Raw genomic sequence first — 26,479 nt, forward strand, 5'->3', positions numbered from 1 at the left:
CTGAACTTGGCTTTTGCTGGAGAGAAGGCAAAGCGTGACTACCTTGCCTTGACTCAGACTTGTTTAACTTGAAAGGAGCTGGGATTTCTCATGCAGTGTATAAAAACAGATTTTGCTTAGCCCAAGGCTATACTGAAAACCTGATAGATATCTGAAGGCTTGTAGCAAGGCYGTGTAGTAGGATGGACTCCTCAGCTTCCCTTGCTTTGGCTGTCTCCTTCCTACCATGCTTAAATAAAGATGGGCAGTGATCAGAGACAACGTGACCCCTTTCTACCTCAGGTGGATGACCACGTTATACAACTCTGTGGACTCTCCTTAGTCAGTGCCTGATGTGGTGAGGACAGTATTTTGACTCCCACTGGGGCTGTAAATAGAGGAAAGAAAGGTTAGAGGGAGAGAAAATAAACCTGGATGTTTTGATTTCTGTTTGAGAACATGGCAAGTTCTCCCACAGTGAGAAAGCTGTTATGTTTTTAACTGAAAGAAATTTTGCTATTACAAAGTAGGGCAAAGCAAGTTGCTTCACTGATTAGTTCATCAAAGGCTGGGAGTGAAAAACAGTATTTGAAAAACATTAAGGTGATAGCTTTGCATCAGTGAAATCAGTTGGTGATTGCTTTTTAGTTTTTTGGTAACTATTAGCAGCATTATCCTTTTACCACAGATCTTGCTATGCCGGGCTGTTRTAAAGGTTCCGACAGAGCCTGAATTAAACCCTAAATGACAGTCTGTGCAGTGCTCCTTCAGAAAATAGCTGCAATCATAATGAGATTGTCTTGTACACTATTTGATGTCAATTTAAAGTACACTAGCAATGAATAAGTACTGATATTATGCTATCAATGATTGAATCCTAAAATAACTTAAAATTACAAACACAGAGCCTTAGGTCAGGTATGAGCTACACTGTTTTTGCTTTTGCAACTTCCAAGGACCAAATACGTTTTCTCCTGCTCGTAAGGATTAAACATTTTTTGTCACCAAAGACAGCATTCACAAAYGCATTAGAGTATAAAAGAACCATATAAGGGACACACTCTTCACAGCAAGAAGCTTTAAGTCAACCACAGGCTTAGACGAGTGGGAAAGGAAATCTCTCTAGAGCAGGTTGTACTGTAGTTATACAATGCGATGTTTTCTTGCAGCTTCTTCTGGAAGCATTTCACGCTGACTGCTGTCAGTGACAAAGATACTAAACCAAATGGATGTTCTCTGATCTGAGTTGACAATTCCTATGCTAAAGATATGATTTTGCAAGAACCCCTGGAGGTGATTTGAAAGGATGTCATGTAGCCCTGATTCCGGAGGGTGTCTATGTGCAGCAAAGATGCATAAGTGCTTTGATGTTGACAGAATTTAATCAAAAGCTTGGAGATGTTCTTAGGCACTTTACTGAGTACGTGCCTCCATTTGTAAGGTAATTCCTGCTAGCAGCTACTTTGCAGTATTGAGCTGTAGAGGAAGAAAGGAATTGCCAAAAGGAAGCTGAAAACATCAGAGTGCGGAGAAAGGGGGGGGGAAAAAGAATTATAAAACCAGCCATTTACTCTGTGTGTATGTGTGTGTATGTTTTGTTTTTTCTCTCCCCACCCCAGGGCCAGGTAAATGACAGGTTCAGGTTCACCACGTTTTACATCTACTTTGCCTTGATAATCATTGAGTTGATCCTTTCGTGTTTTAAAGAAAAGCCTCCATTTTTTTCTCCAGTTAATACAGATCCTGTGAGTATTTTTGCTTTATTTGCATTTTACAGACTTGCCATGTTTTGAGAGCTCTACTGAGAATACCCAACAGTGAAACTAGCTTTGGACTGTCACTGAGACTGCAGCTGTGACAGTGATCCCATTAAGAAACACTGGGGTATGGGGACTAATATTTGGATTTGGAGCCTTTTTGCAATATACGTGCCATCAGCAATGACTGAAAGCTGTGTATTAAAAGCAGCTCTCCTACTTGCTGCTTCACAGCAATTTAAATTGCATTTGTGAAAATTAAAGTGTAATATTAATTATTCCGAGAGTGGTTTTTGGAGGAGGTGGCCTTCTGCTTCCTTAACATTCACTTGAAGTTGGCTGAAGTCTGTCAGAGCAGACTCAATAAACCATCCTATCTGTATTGAGAGTAGATATGGAAAAACATTAATAACAGAAGATATCAGTGGTGCCACAATTTAAATTTCTTCTCCAGTTTGTAAAATGATCTTTGTAATTGAATTTATATTTGAATTAGGCTGGGAGAGAAGTCGAGTTCATTTCTTAAATGAGCATTTCAGAAACTTTAGAATGACATTTCACTTTATGTAAGTATGATTTAAAGGCAATATGTGCAGCAATTGTTAAAGAGTAAAGATGGTTCTGTGTGAGATGGGAAATGAAGGAAAAATGTTATGTGCTGTTAGGACACAGGTGCATACATTACTCTCAGTACTATACCCGTATGATCAAAGTAGGCTGTGTTCTTATTAAAGCAATAGTAAATCTCTTGCTCTAAATAATACGTATTTTTCTTCTATCTTTGCCATAGAATCCGTGTCCAGAGTTAACTTCAGGCTTTCTCTCAAGATTGACGTTTTGGTGGTTTACAAGGTGAGCTTCCCTTTTCAGGCTGCTGGGCCGCCCACGGTGGGGTACGCGTTGTGCAGGGTTACCGAGACGCAGAGTCTTTCCCTGCGGGTAGTCGATGCTGGATGCTCTTTCGCCCGCAGAGGTGTCAGCACTGTTAGCAGGGGCGTTTTCACAGGCCGCTTTCAGAGCGCTCCTACCACCCAAACTGCCTCTCAGAAAAGTAGTGGCAGCACCTGTGGCAGGACTACCAGGATGTGCAGCCTGGTGGTGCTTGCCATGGGCTGGAAGATAACCTAAACCCTGGTGTAAGAGCGTGCTGCAGAACGAGGTTAATAGCGGCAACCTTTCACCCGCCTGGGGATGCATTTTGTTTCCTGTTGAGGTTTCTTGGGTGAGTGCTTTTTATAAAGAGCTTTTCTGTGCACAGGGCAAAGTGAATTGGATCATTTGGGCAAGTGGTTACCACCACTATTGCGCAGTGCTATTGTACGGTACGTGTATTAAAGTTGTAAGCTTGATAGTGGATTTTCTTTCACTCTGAAGAAGTGGGGCAGCTGTGAAAGGTCATGTTAAGTCTCATTTTTTTTCCCATAATTGTTGAGGGTTTTGAGATCTTTATTCTTGCATCCATGTAACTTTATTACCGTGCTAATAACCCCRTAAAGATCTTTGCAGTGAAAGAGTCAGATTTGCCTGCGCTCCAGTGGTTTTGAATGTTCAGTTTCCACATAGAGACTAATGGCAACTAAGTCTTTGTGACCCTTGGCAAAATTTCATTTCCTGTTGAGGAATGATAGTTTTCATTTATTTGGGGAGAGAAATCTGCTTTTCCTTTAACCTCTGTGAACTTCACTTTTRTATTTTGTTCAGCTCTGACAATTAGTTCAGATTGGCTTACTTTCACTTCTAAACACCTCACTGTTTTCGTGTAACAACATAGTTTCATTCAAACACTTCTGGAATTTGTTTTTATTGTCCTTTTTTCTTAAGTGATGTTTTCAATAAAATGCATGCAATCTAAACTACATGGCATCTTTTCCTTAATTCCAAAATTGAAGATAAGGAACAAAGAGAAATGGAGATGTAATTATTGTTCTTTCTGTAGAGATGTATGTAATTACTGTTTTTTCTGTAGAGATGTATCTTCTTGCTTTTGTTAGCTAAATAGTTTCAGAGTTACTAGTAGTGCCTTAAGTGCTATTAGCCAAACTGAACTGTGCTATTTTTTTCTGTATGCAGCATGGCAATTCTTGGTTACAAGAGGCCCCTTGAAGATAAAGATTTATGGTCGCTGAATGAAGATGATACTTCAAAAATTATTGTGCAGCAACTGAATAAGGAGTGGAACAGAGAAAAAGCAGAGAGGAAACTGTAAGTGTGTGAAMAGCGCAGCAAACGGTGCTTGATCTCCTAGTCGTTTCAACACTAACGAGCTGTTCTTCCCTGAAAATGAGCCAGCTAAAAACGGCACCTACCTCTTTAACCCATCTGTTTTTCATTAGTATTAACGGTTAGATTTGCTTAGTTTAATATGTCTAGGCAGAGACGAGCAGGAGCCCTGTGGGTCTTGTGTACCACCTGCATGCTTTTAGTTAGGTGACGACGGCTTGTCTGCATGGGCAGCTAGTGCCCTTTGCCATGTGCAGAAGGGCTAAAGATGCGGAAACGGAAGGGAATGAGTTGGTTGGGTTGGGGAAAACAAACAACTTTCACCACTGAGCTGGTAAATGTCTAACCCTGTAGCTGCATACCGCCTGGGCATGTTCAAACACAGCTGTTAGGCTCCGTAAGAAACAAGAAGGAATTCCTGATCATTCCCATCATGAGGTTTTGGCCTGACACTAATTTTAGCTATAAGGTTCTTCGTGTTGAGCAATTCTTCACTTCCTTGCAATAAGGATATGAAACTTCCACCAATGCAGGGGGAGGAGGGGAAAAAAAATTAAGATCATCCAAGTTTAAGAGCTGAGATCTTACTCCTTTGGCCTGGAAGTTAGCAGCAAAATTGCCATAGTCTCCAGTGGGATCTAGGATCAGGGTCAGAATTCGTGTATAGTTAGCGTGCCGGAGAGGATATCCTTTTGATTGTATGTTCTGTCCTAATCTAATCTTAAAAAGTATCTATTGTGCAACTGCATTTCCTCCTCCCACTGGGGAGTGTCCAACACATTTCCAAACAAATAGATACACTAATAGTGTGTTTCAAGTGAGAAATGTCCATAAGAAGGAGGCTTGCACTTCTATTTCCTTTCATTGTGGAGAAATTTCTTCTCCATGTGGAGGCTTTCCTCCATTCTATTCTGCACATATCCTTGCCAAATTGGAAAGACCTTATTATTTGATACTGCTAAGAGAGAGTTGTAATGTCTTGGCAAGGCTAAMTGTGGAGTGAGTCCCACTTTGCAGCTAAAATTTGAAAGTTTTCCAGCACTAACACCAGCAGCTTGTGCACTAGCTTTGTGTGTGTGTTGTGGTTTTGCTTTGGGTTTTTCTTTATGTTTTCATAATGTCTCTATTTTTGTGGGGTGGAGTAACATGCGTTGTCTGGGTTCTGGTCTTTTGGTGCACAGACATTAATCTTACTCCCTGTGGCATTTATATAATAAGAGCACAGCCGTTGTGCGGAAGTGTCTGGGGTCCAGGAAAACTTTTGCTAGGAAACCAGAAACTGCATCTGGGGTTTTGTCATGGGCTTCATTGCATTTTGGAAATCATTCATACAGACTGGGGCCCCCGGCAATGAATTTAACCATGAATTCTGGCTTGTGTTAGACCCAGGTAAAACTCTGTGGTGACAGTATTAGTGATTGCGGGAGAGGGGTGAAGCAAAAACAAAGCAAACTGCTGTACTGCAAATTGGTGGGTTTCGTGTAACTCTAAAAGCAGTTAATGCTAGGTGGTTCTGCTTATTCTGCTGTTATTAGGAGGTACTTTCAGTTACTCTCTGTCAAATAACACCAGTGGTAGTTGCCTGGGAGCCACTGTAAATGCTCTTTTCTTTTTTTTCCCCCCCTTTTTTCCTCCCCCTCCCCAGCTCTGTTGATCTGATATGCTCTGAGCAAGCTTTAATGACACTATCTTAAAAATGCCCTGTCAAGCTGTACGTGTGTTTACAGTGACACAGAAAATGTCCCCAGTGTACACAGTGGTGACGGATTTTACCAATCAATAATTTGCGATTCTGGCTTTATTAAAGCTTCAGACATATTTCTTGTAATGAATAACACATTCTTCTTCCTAAACCTGCAGAATTTTTGCATTTTGCCTCACAGCTCTCTCTCTCGAAGCATACTTGTGAGTTAYAGTTCAATAATTGATAAGGATTCATTAGCTACAAAGGAATTACAGGAGGAGCAGTGTGGATTTAAGGCAGAGCATTGAAAATAATAATAATAAAGAGCACACAAATCATATTTTCTCCTTTACTTCTGGTCTCTGACTGTGTGAGTGAAGTCCCTGCTCGCTTCTGTGGAAGCTAGAATGATGCAGGCCGGCTGGATGAGCGAGAGCTGGCATCTCTTTCACCCGATCTGTAGCTAGCTTCTAGTTTTTAGACCTTTGCTAATGAAAATGAATTGAAGACGCAGCCTTGTCATCGTCAGTGAGGAAGCTATGTGTTTTCCCCRGAAATTATCAGCATTTGTTATCTACCTTACTGTAAATAATGGAAATGGGAACTTGCTTTTTGCTTTGAGAGAAAACTGGGTGTGACGAACCCCGCGCGCTGCTGAAGTCTTGATCTCACCCAGCAACACGTAGTAAACACTAGAAATGTGTTTGATCCCTTTGGGATTTTGCTGCGAGAGAGCTACTGCACCGCTGTTAGCTCAGTAATAAACATTTTTAATAGCACAAAGCCAGGGGCGAGTCGTCTTGTTGCTTCAAATCCTTCACTGAGTTTAACGGCGTAGTAGGCAGAAAATACAGCTTTGCTCGTAAACTGGCCAGGTGTGATCTGGAAGGACAAAGGCAAGGTTGTTTGTTCTCATCTGAAACAATTTTTGTCTGGTTTAGGTTCTTTTCTCCCCAGCCCCCAATCTTTACCCCAAAGAAATTGGGATTTTTCACATGTGGATGTGAACAAGTTCCTACCTGTGGACGGATTGCCACAGTGATCATTTGGAATAGCCGTAGGCTGTTGGAGTTATTGGCTTCCACAGCCAGCCAGCTCCAAAGAGTCTGCACAGTCTTTATGAAGAATCATAAATCCAACCCTACTTGGTATTACTTGTAAGACAGCACTGGAAAAATAACTTGTAAGTCTTCACTGTTTCTAGGGTCTCTTTTCCATCTGTCCTTTCTTATAAGGCTTATGTGTCCCAGACTCCAATTTCCTTCCCTCTGCCCCCTCCATACTTTGCCTTCTTGGCTGACATTCAGAGGATTATTCTATAGGTCTCATAGCCCCAAAGAATCAATAGTGAATCAGTGCTTGCTGATAGAAAAGCTACCAGGCTGCTCTCTTAGAGGAATTCATGGAGGAAATAGTTTCTCAGAGCAGCCACTCTTTATTTAAAGGCAACAGAAGTCRGACACCTAAACCCAAGAGGTCCTTCTAGAAAACCCACTGAGAGCCCTGGAGAGTAGCACATATCTGCTGGGGGCAATTTTCATCAGTCAGTCTCAAAGAAGTTTACAGAAGAGGTCATTTTCATTGGCTTATTTTGCAGGTGGAAAAGCAGAAGCATAAAGTAAGAAGGGCTGCAGCCAGACAGGATTTAGCTGCTTAAATTGTGATTTGAGTAAAATTCAGGYACCTAAACCCAAATTTGCTACTCTGGCAGAACTTCAGTCAGCTGCTGTGCAGATCTCAGAGATGGTTCAGCTTTGGTAGTATTACGGCTATGCTCTTTCAAGTCCCCAGGAATGCAAAGCTCTAGCTTTTGAGGGCTCTATCCACTTCCTATCTTAGCCCAGTTGGGAGCCAGAAGGTAGGTGTTATATTGCCTGTCTGTCCTGAGGGATTCAGACTTCTGCTCTGAAAGCAGCTATGCTATGAGATAAGGCTAAAGTTTAGTAGGGCTGCTATCTGAGCAACAAATACAATCTCAGAAGGAGTAGGTGAAAGTGCCTTCCGTAATAGCAACCGATAGGAAATCGGAGATTCAAGTTCAAATCTGTCCTTTGCCAAAAGGAGTCAAGCCTTCATCTCCTACTCCTTTGGGCCATGCGCTTGTTCCCAGACTATTGGTTTTCTGGGCTATGGGGATGCATCTCATCATTTTGAGTGAAGTATTCAAAAAAAGGGGGGAAAGGAAAGGAGACTTACCGCGAGAGTGACCCATCCCTGACTTCATTTAGATCTTGTCCAAAATCTTGCTGTTGGTTTAGTAGCAGMGTAAAGAGAAGAGCTGGGCTTTTGGGTGTTACTGTGGTGCCCTACACATAAGGCACTGTCGGTTCTGTCTAATTACTTGGTTCATTTTCCTAGGAAAGAAGATGTGACGTATATGAAGAAATCTAACCATGTGCTGAACCATGTTGGTRATGGCCCAGAGGAAGCAGAAGTTCTGATTAGGGACAAGAAGCACAGTAGAAAGCCCTCCTTTCTCAAAGCGTTGTTGAGGACCTTTGTGCCATACTTCTTAATTGGCTCCTTCTTCAAGCTGATACAAGACCTACTTTCTTTCGTCAACCCTCAGCTGTTAAGGTTGGTTTATAGTATGAGTAGTCTCTATGTGTGGTCCCTGTAGAGGCTTGGCTTTGGCAAGGAGAATTTATTTATCTTTTAAATATTTAACTAGTTTCCTCACAATGCTGCATGTGTAAATCCCTCTGCCTTCCACTCAAATGCCATAAGACAGGCATTCTTTATTGTGGAGTAAGCTGTAAATTGAGCAAGCTTCATTTAAATGAAAGACTCATAAATTGCCCATCACCAACAGACAGTTTTGGATTACAAATTACCTATTGCTCCTCAGAGTAGTCCAAAGCAATTTTTCCCCAGTTGTAAAGAATCATTTATGAAATCAGAGCAGAGCACTGCTTGCTCMATTTGGTTGTCTCTGTACATCTGATGCCCACCTGTGTGGGTGATGGCAGCTGTAGCGTGACTCAGTATACAAATGAAGCATGATGCTCAAGTATGTGATGCTTTGGCCGTGCAGCTGTCATCTGGGATAGATTTTGGAGTCTTCAGCTGAGTTGATGCATTCTCAGTGCATAGTGATGAGAATATATGTGGCATGGTTGTAATAAACCTCCATCTGAAAGAAAATAATGGTTATAAATAAAAGCAAGATCTTGACAAAAGTGATATGTCTCAAATTCTCCCTGTATGAGGAAAAAGCTGTGGTACCTTCTGTCTCTCAGAGGACCAGTTGTTCAGCCTAATCCATAAAGGAGTCTGTGTGATGCCCACACTTTTGTCATTTCTAGGACTTTTAGACCTGCTTCTTTGGGGAAGATACCCCAGGCAGAAGAAGCACTTGGGCTGCTTGAGGAGGACTTGGATAGGGAGCTGGTTTCACCTGCTTTATTGCACCTAGTCTGTCCCGTCATTCACTCCTTGCCACGGGAGGGTGTCTGACAGAGCCCAGGCAGTAAGCCATGCATTTAAAGGCTGATCTCAGGGGAAATGCAGAGTTTCTTGTCATATTTCATTTTCTACAAGCTCATTTGTAAATGGACTTTTTTGCTTGCAAAACCTAAGACTCTGTGTTTTTGCAATGTCGTTTGCCTAAAGTCATAACTCAACTTGTGTCCTGGAGAGGTGTTTGCTTTTTGTGGTTAGAGAGAGGATGTGGCACAGGGCCATGGCTGAGGGAAGCTGCCTTATGTCCCATTAAACTCACTGCATGTTTTTTTCTTTTTTTCTTTTTCCCTTTTGCTCCCCTAATCTTCTGAAAAACAGTGTATTAATCAACTTCATTAAGACCAAAGATGCCCCAACCTGGTGGGGATTTTTGATTGCAGCGTTGATGTTTATGTGTGCTGTGCTGCAGACCCTCGTGCTTCACCAGCATTTCCAGTACTGCTTTGTTACAGGGATGAGGCTGAGAACTGGGATCACTGGAATGATATACAGAAAGGTAAGAGGGGAAGCRTTTCATGGGCCAGAACATCAGCCTGTAGCCAAGCAAGTGGCCTTAGTCCTTACATATTCAGGGAAGAGCAAACATATTGGAGAAGAACAGCCTCCTGGAAAACAAAAGATGAATTTTTAACGAGTGTTTTAAAGTACCTCTATTATACTTTACAGAATTTTATAGAAATTAGGAACTTTAGTGTGGATATGATAGTTGGTCACCAGACATATCACAGGCAAATATTGGTTTAATTTAAATATTCAAAACAATGGGATCTGGGTGAACRCAGAGTGTTTGTGCTAAGAGCTGATGAGAGCAAAATGGGTTTTCTTCAAAAACAAATGCTGCATCCTGCTCAAAATAGAGGTGCTCAGAAGCTAGCCATTTTATAAGGTCTTATTCTTTGGGATTAAGGATTACTGCAGGTGTATGTTATTCTGCTCTTGTGGGTGAAGCACATTCTTGGAGTATCTTGGAAATTTCCTCTCTATGTTTCTCTGTATGTGCCAAGATTGGGGATCTCTAGACTGTCTCTTATTTCTTAGTCSTTAGTCATCACAAACTCAGCAAAGCGCTCATCTACTGTTGGAGAAATTGTCAACCTGATGTCAGTGGATGCCCAGCGTTTCATGGATCTGATGACCTTCCTGAACATGTTGTGGTCTGCACCACTCCAGATATTTCTAGCTTTGTACTTCCTCTGGCAGGTACAGACATTGTCACATTTTTYGGAGTTTAAGTGATGTGTGAGCTTGTTACTTTTTTGTTTGTTTGACCTACCGCTACTTTTTTTAGAAACTTGCCGTTCTGTATTGTGATAAAACAACTTTTACCATTGTACAWAATCAATTAATTTCACAGTTATTTTGTCCAGCTAGCAGCCAAGAGATGGCATTTGAAGGAGAAAATAGCATTTATGCCTCCTTTGTCCCTACTATACTTTTGATAGGCGCAGTCTTGGTCTCATTACAGTGCTCCTAGTTGTTGATACAAATGAGAGCTTGAAAATAATTGTAAAAAATAACAATCTAGACAAAGGAAGTGTAAGCATTTTTTAAAGATTAGACTATGCCATATAATGAATTTTTGTGCAAGTCAGTATGGAGCAAGTCTCACCTGGAATAAACATATCCTTTCCTTTGCTTCAGCGAAGTTGTTTCTCGTTTATTCCAAGTTCAGTTTGAGCACTGACGTTCATCTTTAAAACATCTCTATGCAACTACTCTGTTTTAGCGTGTCATACAGTAGCACCAAACATAACACTCGAGCTATTAAGTTACAGCCACTTGTTGATACTGCTGCTGAGTTACTGCCCTGCTGATAAGCTGAACTCCAGTAGCTAGCTGAGCTTTTTTTTGTTGKTGGTGGTATTTTTTTACTTTTACCCACGGTGAGGGTGCTGGATTAGTTGTTGAGTAATTGCAGTTCCTTAGGTCAGAGAGAAGTCAACGGAAAATCCCTCTCTGCAGCTAATCTGTTCCCTTTCTACATTTACTCAATAGCTCTGTATCTGCATTAGTTCCAACTTACTTTCCCCTCCCCCTGGGAACCACTGAAGCTGAATCACAAGCCCTTCGCCATCACTGATACTAGTGTAACCGTTCAAGGTGGATGCCCTTGTATTTTTCTGTCTGCTTGTATAGCAGTTCTGTAGGATCAGAATACTTCGCTGGGAGATGTTCGCCTTGTCTAAGTAAAATACTCACTAGTGAGCCAGTAAGTTTCTGTTTCTGTAGCCTACTGTGGTTTTAGTGCTCACCACAGGAGATTTGCAGCATTCAGGCAACAACTTACTTTTTGTTTGTTTGTTTGTTTTTCTTCCCTTTTCCACTCAAGACTTTAGGGCCTTCTGTGTTGGCAGGAGTTGCTGTGATGGTTTTACTTATCCCATTCAATGCTGCAATAGCAATGAAAACCAGAGCATTCCAGGTAAGATACCAGCTGATAAGGTGGTGGTATCTCAATTGGTAGTTGTGCAATGAAAAATGAAGACACCGTGGATCTCTTGGCCTTTGATAAGGCGCAATGTGCACTGACGTATTTATGAGTAAGATTGTACTAACATCTTTCATATACAGACATCCTCTTAAATATTTGTTCTCTAGTGACTTGAACATCTTTTTTCGGGTGTGATGCAGAGTCAGTAGCTCCTCGTACTGTTGGAGCAGCTTCTGGGATTAGYAAGAATTTTCTTTGTCTCCATATCCCCTTACCTGGTAGCTTTTTCCAGGAGTGTCTAGGGAAARGGCAGATATGCTGTTTCTTCAGCTACAGATGAATATTTTCAGAGATGAGAACTGAAAAACTGCAGTCTGACAGCTTGTTTCTTATGTTAATCATCAATGGAATATGTTCACTTTCATTGCTACCAACCTGGCCTAAATCTGAATTATTATCTTAAGGTAAATTAATCTCTTATTCCTTCTTTTTCTTTTTTCTCTCATTTCAGCCTTAGTCATTTCTAGTCATGAAGGCTGAAAAACCAATATAATAGTGCCCTCTGGCTTTACGCTAGAAAAAATCTAGTAAGTGGTTTGTGCTGTGTAACAAGATATAGAGRCAACCCATCAGTGACTGTTTGGATTTAAAAAAAAATCAAACCACTGAGATGAAAAGCAAGTATAAATGATGACACTTTAAGCATAGAGTTAGTAAAAGGATGGTATTATTACATGCCTTAAAGAGCTGAGACATAAAGACTTCCCATTAAATCAACTGGACGCTAACATGTTAGCATTAACATTCCTTTTCTCCCTTGCCATTATAAGGTGGACAGAGCTGCATAACTTGGTGTGCCTGTGTGCGTGAATGCAGTTTTTCATTTTTCTCTGTACCGCTGAGCAGGGATTTGATTTTTGAAGTTTCTGAATGAGACACTGTATTCTAGTGTATAGAAGAAAAATAAACTAAAAGTTACCACAACTTTCAAGGGATGCTGTAAGAAATACAGCTATACTAATCAGGGAAAAAGATCTGAAGAAATCAAAGGAAGAAATAGGGCAGTGTTTTTCTGAAGTGCCTGAATCTTTCCTAAAGCTTGTTTTGAAAATGTAACCCCTAGCTGTAAAACTGAGTAAGAAAGCTTTTCTATACTGCTTTTCAGCCATCTGCTTTGGTTTCTGGTTTCTTTGGGRGTACAGCCTTAGTAACTTGCCAATAATAGGCAAGCTTTGGTTAATGACCTTGTGCATCCTMTTTAGAAACAGCCCAAGGACCATCGCAGCTGTGGGACAACCTGTCTAAACCTCTGTTCYCGTCCTCCGTGTGACACACTGTCTCCTGTATTTACCAATAATCTAGGTGGAACAAATGCGGCATAAAGACTCTCGCATTAAACTAATGAATGAGATTCTGAGTGGCATAAAGGTACTGAAGCTGTATGCTTGGGAACCATCGTTTTCAGCCAAAGTCTTGGAGATACGAAAGAATGAGCTCCGGGTTCTGAAAAAATCTGCCTACCTCAATTCGCTGTCCACCTTTGCGTGGGTCAGCGCACCGTTCCTGGTAAATTGAATTTGCATTGCTTTCTAAGTTCTGCAAGTACRTTCTTGAAGGATAAGTGTGAAGTTCTTGAATGGGCTTTCTACTTGCCAACTGTACATAGGAATAAAATGCAAATACTTAAAAAAATACTCATACACTTGGAAGCAATGTTGCTTGTTCTCTAGAGCCCTGTTGTTAACCACTATCAAAGTATTTCTTGATAAAGTCTGCCAGTAGAAGCTGGGTATAGCTGTCCCAAGAGAATTTCCAACTACTTCAAGGTATTTCCCATAAGAAATTGAGACTAGAATTTGAAACCTCAGTTATTCGTGAATAGCAGTMCTCTCCAAAAGAATGTGAATCAACTCAGTCAAAACAGTGTCTGTCTTAAGTCTTCATATCTACYGTTCTTATTACAGCACTTTGCTTGCTTTAGCAGGTAGAGGGGAGGTGTTAAAGTGCTCTGCAACCTAAAAAAAATTATTGTTAATGTCAAAAATAAAGCCAAAATGACACATTGACAATTCTGAAAAGGTTTTTCCTTGATTTTCTCTTTCTCTCTGTTTTTCACTTTATTGAACTGTGGTGCATAAAGAGTTCTGGTGTGGGTCAGAAATATTCCCAGCCAACTCTACTTGAAATCTAAGGCCAAACCCTGCAAAAATGTTGTAAACTCCCTCAAGGTTCGGCTTCTTTCCTGTTTCCTTCAAGTTTAGCCTAAATGTGCATTCCATGCCTGTTCCCCAGTAATGCACAACAGAGGACAGTATCTCCATGGTGTCCCTGTCAGACAATGAATCAGCAAATATCTTGGGTTTTACTCACTCTCCTATTGATCAGTGAGTTTTGTTTGCTGAGCTTGCCCTTTACAATGGGGAAACTCRGTTGGGTGGAGTTGGAAATGGAGCCAAACTCCAGCCAGATAACTGCTTCTCACTTCTATTTACCGGAGTTCTATAGTTCACCATTTTAATTTCCCAGTTCAAATAAATGTAGCTATTAGTAATCAGAAAATTAYGCTTTTCTGCATGCTTCTTTTTGTATCTACTTGTTCATACAGTTTGTCATTCTTGAAGCACGTTGAAAAGGTCAGAAGCAGCAGTCAGTTTGCCCGTATCTTGATACTGCTGCCCAGTTGTTGATGGTTTTATTTTAAATATGCCTATCAGACTAGGCTGCTTTTAAAATGTCAATATATTACATACATCTCATGGTAAAATCACTTTCTGGCTTTCAGGTAGCATTGACGACGTTTGCTGTGTACGTCTTAGTGGATGAGAAGAATGTTCTRGATGCAGAAAAGGCTTTTGTCTCCCTCTCCTTGTTTAATATCTTAAGATTTCCCCTCAACATGCTTCCACAAGTCATTAGCAACATTGCACAGGTAAGGAAGTGCTTGAGTTGCTTCAAACCCCAAAGAAGCCCAGGTGTCTCTTCGAGCTCTAAAACGCAGAGGTCCCATGCCTCTGCCTGTAGCTGGTTTCCTTTCTCATGTGCTTTCCTAATGCCTGTGCTGTRTTAGAAAGCCAGACATCTTCTGAGAAAGTCTCTCTGTGTGGCGTTTCACACCTGTGAATTTTGCTTCACTTAGATGAACTTACCTTGATTTAATAAATTTCCCAGCTAACAGCTTGAATTTCAGCGTAAGACTGACTGTGGGGAAAGAATGAGTCACTGTTCAGGAAGCCCCTGGGGGGAAAGCTTAAGCCGTCCTGCCTGCTTTCCTTTTCAGCAGTAAGAGCATTAAGTCCCTATTAAAAGAATGATAGAATAAAGCTGCATTCTTCTCCTAGACGAGCGTCTCCCTAAAGAGAATTGAGCAGTTCCTGTGTCATGATGAGCTTGATCCAAACTGTGTGGAAACAAAAGTGATTGCACCAGGTAAAGAAGTCAGTGTTTTTCTAAACTACGCTACTGTGATTAATATCTTACATTTTGTTCTGAACTGTTTGGGTTGCTAAAAAAAAMMAAAAWAAAATGACAAAAATAATCTGCAAAAAAACAAAATTGGAAAGGACGGTTTCTTCCSTAACAAGTATGTGTCTGTCCTTCAGACCATGTGAAGTTTCTGATTATATTTTTGAGCTTTGCACTGAGTTTGCATTTGCAATGTACTGGATGCTAACAGCACTGAATGCTGCAGTGCATCCTCTGACTCTCACTGGGGTCAGGAAGACTCATGCCTTTTGCTCAGCAGAAATGCTTAGRGGCATATTATAAAGAAAACTTTGATTTTTTTAATTATTTTTGCTTTAGAAACACAGTGTCCCAAAATGGGTGGGCAAACCAGGTGATCTTAAAGCACTCTCTGTGTTTTCTCRTACAATGCACTTTGGAGATACCGTGATTCAGAAGCTGTCTAGTGTGCGATGCTGTAGACAGAGGAGGAGGAGGGATGGCTGGGGGGGTCTCTGCGATCGCTGTTACACACCGCTTCACTAGGAGGTGAAGAAAGCCTGGGGATCTGTAACTTATTAGCGTGGCAAGYGAAAAGCGGTGCAGAGGCAGATCTAATCTGATACAGCGGAGTCAGCAGCGTGCTGGTGGTCTCTTACTGCCTCAAAAGGGCTTTCTCAAGTGAGGTTGCGTGAACTGTTGAGATCTGCTCTGAGCTGTCAGGGTCCCACCAGGGCAAGGTGGAGCAGGACGGCTTTTCTGACCTTCTGCAAGCTCACTGTCTATAGTTTAAGTTGCAACTGGTTATTTTCGTGCTGAAGAGCTCTGTCCCGTGACCCCACGCGATCACGAGACCATGCTTCCCGCGCCGGGAGGAAAGGGAACTGCAGCGTACGTGGAACACCCGCAGGCTCTCCTCCAGCTGCCTGCCTCCGAGGCACGCTCCTCTGTTCGTACTTCTCCGACCATCTCTCCCGTTGTGCTTTTGTCATACAGGCTATGCCATCACTGTAAGAAATGGGACGTTCAGCTGGGGAAAGGAGCTCAAGCCGTCTCTGAAAGAGTAAGATTTCTGTGTGCAATTRTGATAGAGCATCTACCTGTTTGCTGGAGACTGTTCAAAAGATATCTAGTAATGTCTGCAGGCCCACTTTAGAAAAGCTTGTTGTTCCACATCCCAGGTGCGTGTCTCTTCTGTATTTAAAGCACCCAGCYAATCTGCACTTCTCGTATAGGTGGCGTTGCAGAGCAGTGCTGTAAAGCCTCAACTACACAGCGACTGGCATAAAATAAAAATAATATTCTTAAGTAGATGAACCGAAGCTGCGGACAAATCARATTGATTTAATGGATGGTGAAGATTAATAGAGATGCGTGGGTTTGGACTTGATAATTTTAGCACATAGACGTGCAAGCAGCGCTCCGTTCTTTTAAGGTTCTCGTGGCAGGCTCATCCCTGTGGCTGTGAATGGGCCATTTCTGGTGTACAGAGGTGTATGTTTCACTCATACATTAGCAAAGCAGTTTGACAGTTTTTAGATGGTATGTATTCACTCGTCTCTTCAGTATGGTAGCTCTTGGTTTTAAAACGAAAAACCAAGAATCAAGAACCTTATCTGCCTCCAAAATGCTTGTTAACCCTGYCTGACTCACTGGCTCAGCTGACATGACACAGAAAAGGGTCTTACAAGCTTGTGATCTTACTGATTTAACAACTGAGAGACTAGATTCATGCTGGGGAACGTTGCTCTAGTTTTCCATGTGCTCCTACCRTTGTGGTTGTGGTTGGCTGTACAGAAGAAAGTAGGGAGGAGGAAACCAGTGACCAAGCTGTGYTTATGAATCCCTCTGCAAGGGCTGCTTGGGTTGAGTTCGGGCTGATTTGTCACTGTGTAGTTCAGCCCTGGTTTAAAGACCCATCATGTCTTTAGCAAACTAATGTTTAATTAATTTCCAGCCTGTTTCCTCCACAGTATAAATCTGTTGGTCCCCAGTGGTTCTTTGGTTGCCATCGTTGGCCATGTTGGCTGTGGGAAGTCTTCCTTGGTGTCCGCTCTCCTGGGTGAAATGGAAAAGCTGGAAGGAGAAGTGGCGGTGAAGGTTGGTTTTGTTTGCGGTGCCACTTAACGACCGCGTGGGAATACGCCTCTCCTGCCTGCGTTGCTGTGAGGCACAGCAGGCTGGAAAGGCAACGCTGTTTCTTCCTATGCCAGCTTGTCTGCATGTTTGTTGGGTTTTGCCCACACCTGTTTAATCGTGTTTCACATGAAATGGCTTTCCTGATTCTATCAACTATACCTCAGCAATTAACACATACGTACACATAATGTGAATGTGTATGTAACAGGAGCTATACAGGGGTTGCAGTTTTTAGTCTTAGTAGTGAGCATGAATTCCTGCTTATTGCAAGCCAGAGGTTTCCTTTCTCCATCCCTGTTGCAGGGTTCTGTTGCTTATGTGCCTCAGCAAGCCTGGATCCAGAATGCCACRCTGAAAGACAACATTTTGTTTGGCCAAGCGCTTAATGAACAAAAATACCAAAATGTCCTGGAGGCCTGTGCTTTAAAAACTGACCTGGAGGTGCTGCCAGGAGGAGATCAGACTGAGATAGGAGAGAAGGTAACTTTTTTACTTTTTYTTCCCCCAAAAGTCAGGCATGGTTGATGATTCCTGTTCTGTCTGGCTAAAGCAAAAATGCTCTAGCATTGGGCCTTGATTCAGTTTGGTCCTTAAAATGGCATCCCTGCTGCAGTCAACGCTGAAATACATGGGGCAATTTTGTGGAAGACTGTTGGACTTCAGCTTGGTCCTAATTTTAAGCATATGTTTGTACTGTGATGCCTGATTGTACATCTAGCTCTGGAAGATGAGAGGATCCTCTGTCCCAGTCGTAAACTTTAATCTGTCCAGAGTACTTAGAGGCYTTCCCTTCCCTGTAGGGGCACAAAGGGAGGAACATAAGGCGTGCTTCGAGTGAAAAAGTAATGTTATCGTCCTTTAACACCTCATTTCAATGAGAAATTTTTACATCAGTGGTTACCAACAAAGACAGCTTTTGGAGGCCAGTGAATTTGAGAAGCATTGCATGACRTTGGGTGGATTTGTGTGCAAGATGAGAGATGGGAAAGATGCTGCAGGTGCAGCTTTGAACGTTTGCATTTTATATCCTCGTGGATAGCCTTCCTTTTCTAGTGTTTTGCGTTTTAACGGCTCCCTTCAGGAGCTTATTGAGCAAGAGGCTTATTCCGTCTCCAGATTGCTGGGCGGGCGGAAGCTTGGCAGGGAACAAATGCATTTAGAGGCGCCGTGTTCCTGTCTCCGGCTCCGAGGGGATTATTCTAGCCAGGGGCTCATATTGCATTCAGCATCCCTGTGTTTGACCAGGCAGGAGCTGTAAAAGGGCCCAGCCATCCTTTGGGCTGAATTGTGTTTTGTTCTCTGTTCCTTCCCTTCAGGGCATCAACCTCTCGGGTGGCCAGAGGCAGCGAGTGAGCCTCGCTCGAGCGGTGTTCAGTAACTCGGACATTTACCTATTAGACGATCCCCTTTCTGCGGTGGACTCCCATGTTGCAAAGCACATCTTTGACCAAGTTATTGGGCCAGATGGGGTACTTAAAGGAAAAGTAAGCTGGCATTTAGATGCTCTTTCTACAGATGTGTGCACATGCAAAGGCAGTAGTGGGAACAGGGAAGCTTTTTCACCACTTAGGCTCCCGCGCTGAATCACCGCTGAATTTGCATTGAACTGGCAATGTGGACACCTCTCCCTCGCAGCACAGACTCTGGGGTGAGCTGTTATATCTGAGAGCTTCGCATCCAAAGTGATGTGATCTAGTCAGAACACGCAGAGACAGAAACCTGTTCTGCCTTTTAAAAAACTATTTGTCATCTTCGAAAATATGCCATTTGCAGGAACTTGCTAAGGTTGTCAGCTTAGCATTGCTTGCTGTTACTTGGAAGCAGCACAGTGAGGAAGTTGTAACAACTTACTGATTTTGCAAAAGTTGGCAGTCTGAGACCAAATTACAACCTCTTTCTTCCCCTTCTACGCCTGTTATGATCTTCTCTGACTGTCTCAGAGCTCAAGAGAGAGCGACCACAAAGAAAATCATCAGATAGGAGGAGAGGGTGATGATTCAGCAGCGGTTTTTACTTCCCTCTGTGGCTGTATCTGCATGCAGTAGAGAGCATAGCTAAGTTCATGTTGATATTTCCAATCTGGCTTGGCTACCAGAAGCAGTGTATTTCTCCTGGCATTGTACATTGACATGAGAATTCACTCTTTATCCCCAAAACRTGTTATTATTTGGCCTGTTAACTAATGTTAGCATGGTGCAACATTTAGTCCCCACAGCAACAACAGAGAGAGATGTGAGCTTTTCWTTTTCCCTATCTAGACCCGAATTCTGGTGACCCATGGCATCAGCTTCCTCCCTCAAGTGGACCATATAGTTGTCCTGGTAGATGGCAAAGTCTCTGAAATGGGATCTTACCAAGACCTTCTGAAACAAAACAAGGCCTTTTCAGAATTCCTGCGAAATTATGCWCTTGACGACGACATTGAAGAGGATGAGCCAACAAGTACAGTACTGCTTTTTCATAAATCATGGCTTTCTCTCTCAAGCAGATCATGGACATTCTCTCTGTAGAAATTGTCACCTGCTTTTTCATGACAACCTTGCCTTTGCCTTCCCTTTCTGCTCTGCCATCGAAAATATTGTGCATTGCCAGTTCTGTAATATTGATAACCACTTCCCAAACAAATGTCTTTTAAAGCTCTACCTCATAAGTCATTGATTTATATTTGGAAAAAAACAATTCCATTGTTAGAAAATATTTTTAATTTGAGAATTTCTTTTACAATTGGCAAGGTCTAGCTCAGCAGGAAAATGGAGTAGGAAAGAACAAACTGGGTTCTGCTATCATAATAGGTTACTCACAGCCTGGTATTTTTCTTTGTTTATGTATTTTTTTTGTATAGCAAAGTTCAAATGACATTTTAATCTGGGTTATTTTTAAGATCAGTCTGACTGCGATAAAATGCTAGAAGATTAAATCATTTTGGTAAATGTTTGCTTTTGAGATAGTGTTCCCACACTCTTGGTTGCAGTGCTCTTCGCTCCCAGCAGACAGGCAGGGAGCAATGTACATGACATCTTCAAGCAACAGCAGAGGCTTGCAATGGTTGCTAACATGGGTTCCCCCATCCCAATATCATTCCTAGGGTGTGCTCTCTGTGTGAATTTTCCTAGAACTGTAATGCTATTATTTAGCATTTCTGATGCACTAGGGAAATGGAGTGTAAATGCATTTAGCAGCCCATTTGCCCCACAAGATCTTTACAGTTTAGCTATGAAAAGTGATGCATAGAGATCTAACCAAAGCCATGGTGGGATGGGGACATTAAACATCACAGTTATCACTAGGCCATAAGCTCTTATGATGGACAGTGACTTTGGCCATGAAAGTGTTACCTGCATGTAGTTAAATAGTACCGTGATTTTCCTGCAGTGGCATCCATCCCCATGACACTCACGCTTCATCTGGCAGTCTGCCTCTGCGCTTTGTGCTTTATTCGGGAGAAAATCTGAGCTGTGATCTTGTCTTGCAGTAGTGGAGGAAGAGGAGGTCCTTCTAGCTGAGGACACTGTCAGCATCCACACTGATCTGGCGGATAACGAACCAGTGACAAACGAGGTCCGCAAACAGTTCCTTAGGTAAACAGGAAGCCCTCTTGTGTTTATAGTCTGTCTGGGGTAAAACSCATCTGAAAGATAGCGGCAAATAACATTGCTGTCTGTTATCACGTATTGCTGCTTGTTCTGGGCTTCAGTTTCTCCTCRCAAATAAATTGTTTTAGTGCTATTTGGAAAGTAAACTAAAGCAACTGGCGAAGAAGATAAGGCACCTATTTCTGCAATCCTCTTTTTAATCCAAAGTGAACCAATTCTTAAAGCAACTTTTTGGTTCTCAAGAAACACTGCTGTATGCGTTTATGCACACAGCACTGAACCGCTACCAGTTAGGTGATGAATAATCCTTTGCACTGTAAATTTCCACTGAGAATCTTAGAAATGGTTAAATGTTTTCGTAACGATACCTTCAGACCCTCCCCAGCTACTGCTGGTGTGAGAACAGAGAAGCTCAGGAATCAGCTTTGAAACGTCTGTCTTGCCATGGGGCCCCCAAAGCCCGGATGCAAGTGTGCAGACCTTGCCCTGGCCGTTGTTAAAAATGATGTTTCTGGCATCACTGTACATCCCCCGGGGGCTGCCGGCACCCATACCCGAGTGCGATTGGCGTGGGAAGTGAGCAGAAGAGCTGGGAGTATATCCAGTCTGCTGCTCCTCAGCCTTGCCTTGGTGCTGCCACGGTGTGCCCTCTTTCTCCTAATGACTCTGTTGTTTTGACTAGGCAACTTAGCGTAATATCTTCTGAGGGAGGAGAATATCCCAACAAGATGTCAACGAGACGAAGAGTCTGTGAAAAGAAGCCAGCAGAGCCGCCTCTGCCAAGAAAAAACCATAATGAGAAGCTTATTCAGGCAGAAAGCTCTGAAACAGGAACGGTATGGTCTCATTTCCCCCCTCCCTCTTCTACTTTTTTTTTTTTTTGATTTGAAAAAAAATATTTTTATTTTTACATTCAATCCAGTTCTGTTAAATGTGTTGTTTAAAGTATGACTGTGGGTTTTAGGCATTAATCTGGTGGCCACTGATCCTTCCAATCTGGACTTTTGGCAGAGGTTTCTGCACCTGGCAAGGGTTATATACTTAGAAGGGGGGGAAAGAAAATCCCTTCCTGCTCCTGCCAGTCACCTGATACCCTGAAGCGCTGTACTCCATCAATCCTGTCTTTGCCGTGCAGAGCTTTCAGCGCTATTGGTCTTTAAATTACGTGGCTGCTTTGTGAGTCCAGCTGCAGTGCTGGTGCTTGAGGACCTGCAGCAGCGGAGTGGAGAAGCCAGCGCTGCCTGCTGCGTGCCAGTGGGTCTGTTCGGTCCGAGCGCTACCTTCCGGCCCGTCTTGGAGAGCGCTGCGTGCCCGTGGCACGGCACTGCGTGTGCCTCATCGGGCAGGGCAAGGCGGGGAAATGGGAAGAGAGAAAAAGAGAGAAGAAGGGGGTGGGGAGGGAGAGGGTGGGAATACAGAAAAGAGAGTGGAACAAGACCGGAGAGGGAGAGCCCCTTCCCACCATTCCAGAAGGCTCAGGGCGTCCTGCTTGCTCTCTAAGTGGTGCACATGCTCCATAGCAGAGACACATCATTAACTGTTGCTGTGGACTATTTTAGCTTTCAAAGCCTCTAATCAGCAACACTTGTTCTCCTAATTGTTCTTCCTTATGCTTTTTTTGGAGACTGAGTTTTGTCCTGATGCTCTGTCTCGGAGTTCTGCCTTTTTGCACTGCCTCTTAGATGTCTTCGTTACTTTTTGCGCACAAGCATCATCTTTGCATGTTCCCATTGGGGTTTGCCAGCAYTTGGTGCTTATTTAACGCCTGCTGTAAAGACGCCTGAACGGAGGCACGTTCAGCACTTCCCCTTAATTAGGCCATCTAAAGTAATCGTGAGCTGGACACCCCAAGTTACTTCTCTCTGCTGAAAATCTTGGCATCCTGTACCTGTTATTCACCCTTTSCTGATATTTGATCAGCCTCTTTTCTTTCTTTCTCTGGCACAGTCTTAAACTAAAACAAAAACACCCACAGAACTAATAGAGCACAATTCCTCAAAATGGATGGAAAGAGAGTATTTCAGAACAGTTTCTGAGCTGTTTGGAAGTCATCTCCCAGCCATGGAGCTTGCACAGATGAGTTGTTCTCTGTGGTATTATAAAGTTTGGGTAGTTCTGAGCTTAGCAGTTCCTCTGCTGGAGAATTTTTTCTTCTTCTTGTCTTTGAGCTCAAGATTAAGTTGTACAAACTGGTTCTGGTGTATGATTTTGCAGGTAAAGTTGTCAGTGTTCTGGCAATACATGAAGGCTGTGAACCCTGTCATTTCTTTAGTTATATGTTTCCTATATTGCTGTCAAAATGCTGCTGCTATTGGGGCCAACGTGTGGCTCAGTGACTGGACCAATGAGCCAGTGGTAAATGGCACTCAGCTCAACACAACCATGCGAATTGGAGTCTATGCTGCCTTGGGCCTCTTGCAAGGTAAGACCAGATAAAATAATATCATCTTAATGTTTGGCAGGAGGAACTAGGCAGGAAAACTGTGGCAATAGTTGCTTGTGGCTCCAGGTGACCTCAAAAGTCCTATTTCTAAGCAAGGAAGCAGAGTAACACAGAGCTGGAAAATCTAGGCTGGGCCAACCCTCTTTTACTTTTGCCATGAAGCTTTTGGGTCGGGTTTGGATATGGCAATAGGTGGGAAGGAAGCTTGAGAAATGCATGGTGGAGTGAAAACATGAAAATATGGATACAGAAAAGATAGTGGACAGGAGCAAAGTTGCAGCAGTAGGACTTCATGGAGGCTTGCAGAAAGCAGAGGGAAGATATTGTGCATCAGCCTCTTGTGAACAGCATTAAAATCCTACAGTAAAACAGTTTTTACAACAGTAAAATCCTACAGCAGTAGTTCCTGTATGTTGGCAGCAGTGACCGTGGTACTAATGGGMATGATAGCAGAGGGGTGGACAGGGATATAGTAAGGGAAAAAAGCCTTGAGCACGATGGAAACTACTGAAYGTCAAACAGCTGCACGTCAAGAAGATCAGGTTTGCTGGTTAATGCATRTCCTCTTCTCTTGGTAGGCACCTTGGTACTCAGCTCCTCTTTTACGCTGGCGATGGGAGGCATTAATGCAGCGCGGACACTCCATGCTGGCCTTCTAGAGAACAAATTTCATACCCCGCAGTCCTTCTATGACACCACTCCAACTGGCCGCATCATCAACCGCTTTTCAAAGGACATCTATGTGATYGATGAAGTAATCCCACCGACCATCTTGATGTTCCTTGGAACGTTCTTCACCTCTTTGTCAACGATGATTGTAATTATATCAAGTACTCCGCTCTTCGCCGTGGTTATAGTTCCCCTTGCAATTCTGTACTTCTTTGTTCAGGTAACTAGGGAAAACTTGGGACCACAACCATTGCAAAGACTGCTCTGCCATTTTGCATGTTGCTTTTCAGGGAAAAAGAAGGGGAAATCTGAGGGAAATTTGAAATTTCTGAAGTAATTACGTGTTTATTTGAACAAAGCATTTACTTTGCTCAGAGAAATGTCCTGTGAGATGTAGTCAGGAAATAAATATAACCTTTTTTGCTTATAAGTAATAGCAAGTAAGCCTACTACTAGAGATAGAACTGTAGTGCACTTCAGTATATTAAGTATGTATATATTTGACATCCTGACAAGTTTTTAAGGTGGAGAAGACTTAAAAGTTGAAAATAAGTAGTGTCAATTTTATTGACTTTAAGCAAAAAAAAAAAAAAGCTTATGTGAATTGAGACCTGTTGATGAAGATACAGGCTCATATTTCATTTTCCTGGAAAATGAGCTTGAGGTTCCTACAAATGCAGTTATTATGTTAGACTGTGTTAACTAAACTTAAAAGGTCATAGATTAATTCAGTTTGTAGTCTACAGAAATTGCAGTTGCCCAGTACTCTATTTTGAAAAGAAACAAAGGTAACTTCACTTGAAATACTTCTTAACTATAAAGAATTTTTTGAGGGATTGAAGTGCATATTGGTAAGAACCTCCTCTGAACCCTTAATCTAAAAATTACATCACTATTAACTGAAAGAAGAAAATATTTCATGTGCCTCATCCATTTTCTCCCCCCAAATGGCAGCGGTTCTATGTCGCTACCTCCCGCCAGCTGAAGCGTCTGGAGTCAGTGAGCAGATCTCCCATCTACTCACACTTCTCAGAAACAATCACAGGGGCCAGTGTCATCAGAGCCTATGGAAGAGAGAAGTCCTTTGTAGACATAAGTGATCTAAAAGTGGATGAAAATCAGAAGAGTTATTATCCTGGCATTGTGTCAAACAGGTAAAAAGGCAGATAACTTCTTGTTTCCACTTAGATAAGCTTTTGTTTGCATAACTAGTGCAAGCAACCTTTTACCACTACACTTATGCCTGCTCTTCTTTCACCAGGTGGCTCGGCATTCGGGTGGAATTTGTGGGGAACTGTATTGTCCTTTTTGCTGCACTCTTTGCTGTAATTGGTAAAAACACCCTGAATGCTGGCCTAGTCGGGCTCTCGGTATCATATGCATTACAGGTATGTATTACAGCTGTCTGCTTATTACTGTTTTTGCAGTTTTTACAGATGGCATGGATATATTAGATGCTTGTCAAAGCCAGAATCAATAAACAAATGGTAAAAGGAGATCTGGAAACCATAGAGATGTCCACTGAATACTGACAAATTGTCAGTATTGCTCACATATGGTAGGACTTCAGGACACTTCAACAGCGCTAGGAATATGCTGCACCTCCGTAGGTTGTCAGGCTGCTTGTGGCCTGCAAGATGCTTGGGAGGTGTTGGGTACCCAAACCAAGAATGGGTCACTTGAACAGCGTAGACTCAACACGTCCCATATGATGCGTACTGCATAGCTCACGCGCCTGTATGTCTGTCCATGCACAGGCAGATCAGTAGGTTTCATAAACATGCAAAGTAAACTATACTCACCTGAACTGTACAATTTGGCTGATTTAATGGCCTTACTCTTGTCAGAGGCTTTTTAGAGACCATGAATGTGCAGGACTGATGTTAGCAGTGTTGCAGTGAGACCTATGACTAAGAGAGTGACTCCAAACCAACCTTACAGAGAGGGCCATTAAATCACCAAGGGAGGCATATGCTCCTTTACATGAGCACCTCATGATCCATAGATTTCTTGTCCCAGGATCTATATCAATGTCAATACAAAGGTAATTATTCTAGTTGTAGTTTCAGTATGAATTCTTTCTCTTAACATCTTAACATACTGCAGCAGTCCCTTTAATTTTATTTTTTTAATTYGTTGTTTCTCTGTGGCAATATTTTGTTCTGTATCTTCTCCAGGTGACCATGTCTCTGAACTGGATGGTCCGTATGACTTCTGAGCTTGAAACCAATATTGTGGCTGTTGAAAGAATAAAAGAGTATTCAGAAACTGAAACAGAGGTCAGCTACCAAGCATCAAGCTTGCACAACATGCACATTTACATGGTCTTGCTTTAGACACTTGAGAGGCAGTTCCTGCTCTGAGAACGTTACCATCTAACCTAAACAAACGTCATGCACTAAACTGCARTTTGTGCTATCACAGCTCAAAAATATTACTGCTGTTGTGCAGTCTTGCCTTAGTATCTCACTTTCTGCTAGTGTGAGTGCCCATAGCATGACCGAGATAATTCTCATCACTGCGATACTACCTGCAAGTGTATGGAGTATGTTTGATGCATAGTCCTAGCTGCGTGGAYGGTGCTGTGATCCTGCTAGTAGGCACAGCTGCAGTTCAGTTRTCAGGCTGTGCATAGGTCTTCAATGGTATTTCTGTTTAATC

At 42.4% G+C, this 26,479-nt stretch overlaps 1 protein-coding gene across 1 annotated transcript in view; it reads left to right on the forward strand.

Annotated features, from left to right (window-relative positions):
* Positions 1–26,479, forward strand: part of ABCC3 (ATP binding cassette subfamily C member 3) — a gene marked incomplete at its 5' end in the record, with an annotated part of 34,501 nt that overhangs the window by 3,185 nt on the left and 4,837 nt on the right. Inside the window, 22 exons of the mRNA XM_085304782.1 lie at positions 1,599–1,724; positions 2,527–2,588; positions 3,807–3,938; positions 7,999–8,217; positions 9,421–9,598; positions 10,141–10,302; positions 11,432–11,524; positions 12,896–13,099; positions 14,316–14,462; positions 14,872–14,959; positions 15,971–16,037; positions 16,948–17,074; positions 17,417–17,593; positions 18,430–18,597; positions 19,372–19,555; positions 20,586–20,691; positions 21,389–21,542; positions 22,921–23,128; positions 23,728–24,038; positions 24,773–24,972; positions 25,080–25,206; positions 25,996–26,097. Of these exons, the coding sequence (XP_085160908.1) occupies positions 1,599–1,724; positions 2,527–2,588; positions 3,807–3,938; positions 7,999–8,217; positions 9,421–9,598; positions 10,141–10,302; positions 11,432–11,524; positions 12,896–13,099; positions 14,316–14,462; positions 14,872–14,959; positions 15,971–16,037; positions 16,948–17,074; positions 17,417–17,593; positions 18,430–18,597; positions 19,372–19,555; positions 20,586–20,691; positions 21,389–21,542; positions 22,921–23,128; positions 23,728–24,038; positions 24,773–24,972; positions 25,080–25,206; positions 25,996–26,097 (3,342 nt within the window). The remainder of the gene's footprint in view (positions 1–1,598; positions 1,725–2,526; positions 2,589–3,806; positions 3,939–7,998; positions 8,218–9,420; positions 9,599–10,140; positions 10,303–11,431; positions 11,525–12,895; positions 13,100–14,315; positions 14,463–14,871; positions 14,960–15,970; positions 16,038–16,947; positions 17,075–17,416; positions 17,594–18,429; positions 18,598–19,371; positions 19,556–20,585; positions 20,692–21,388; positions 21,543–22,920; positions 23,129–23,727; positions 24,039–24,772; positions 24,973–25,079; positions 25,207–25,995; positions 26,098–26,479) is intronic.

This window comes from Rhea americana, unplaced genomic scaffold (genome assembly GCF_003343005.1).
Source record: "Rhea americana isolate MKP2758 unplaced genomic scaffold, rheAme1 scaffold_21, whole genome shotgun sequence".
Classification (NCBI taxonomy): domain Eukaryota; kingdom Metazoa; phylum Chordata; class Aves; order Rheiformes; family Rheidae; genus Rhea; species Rhea americana.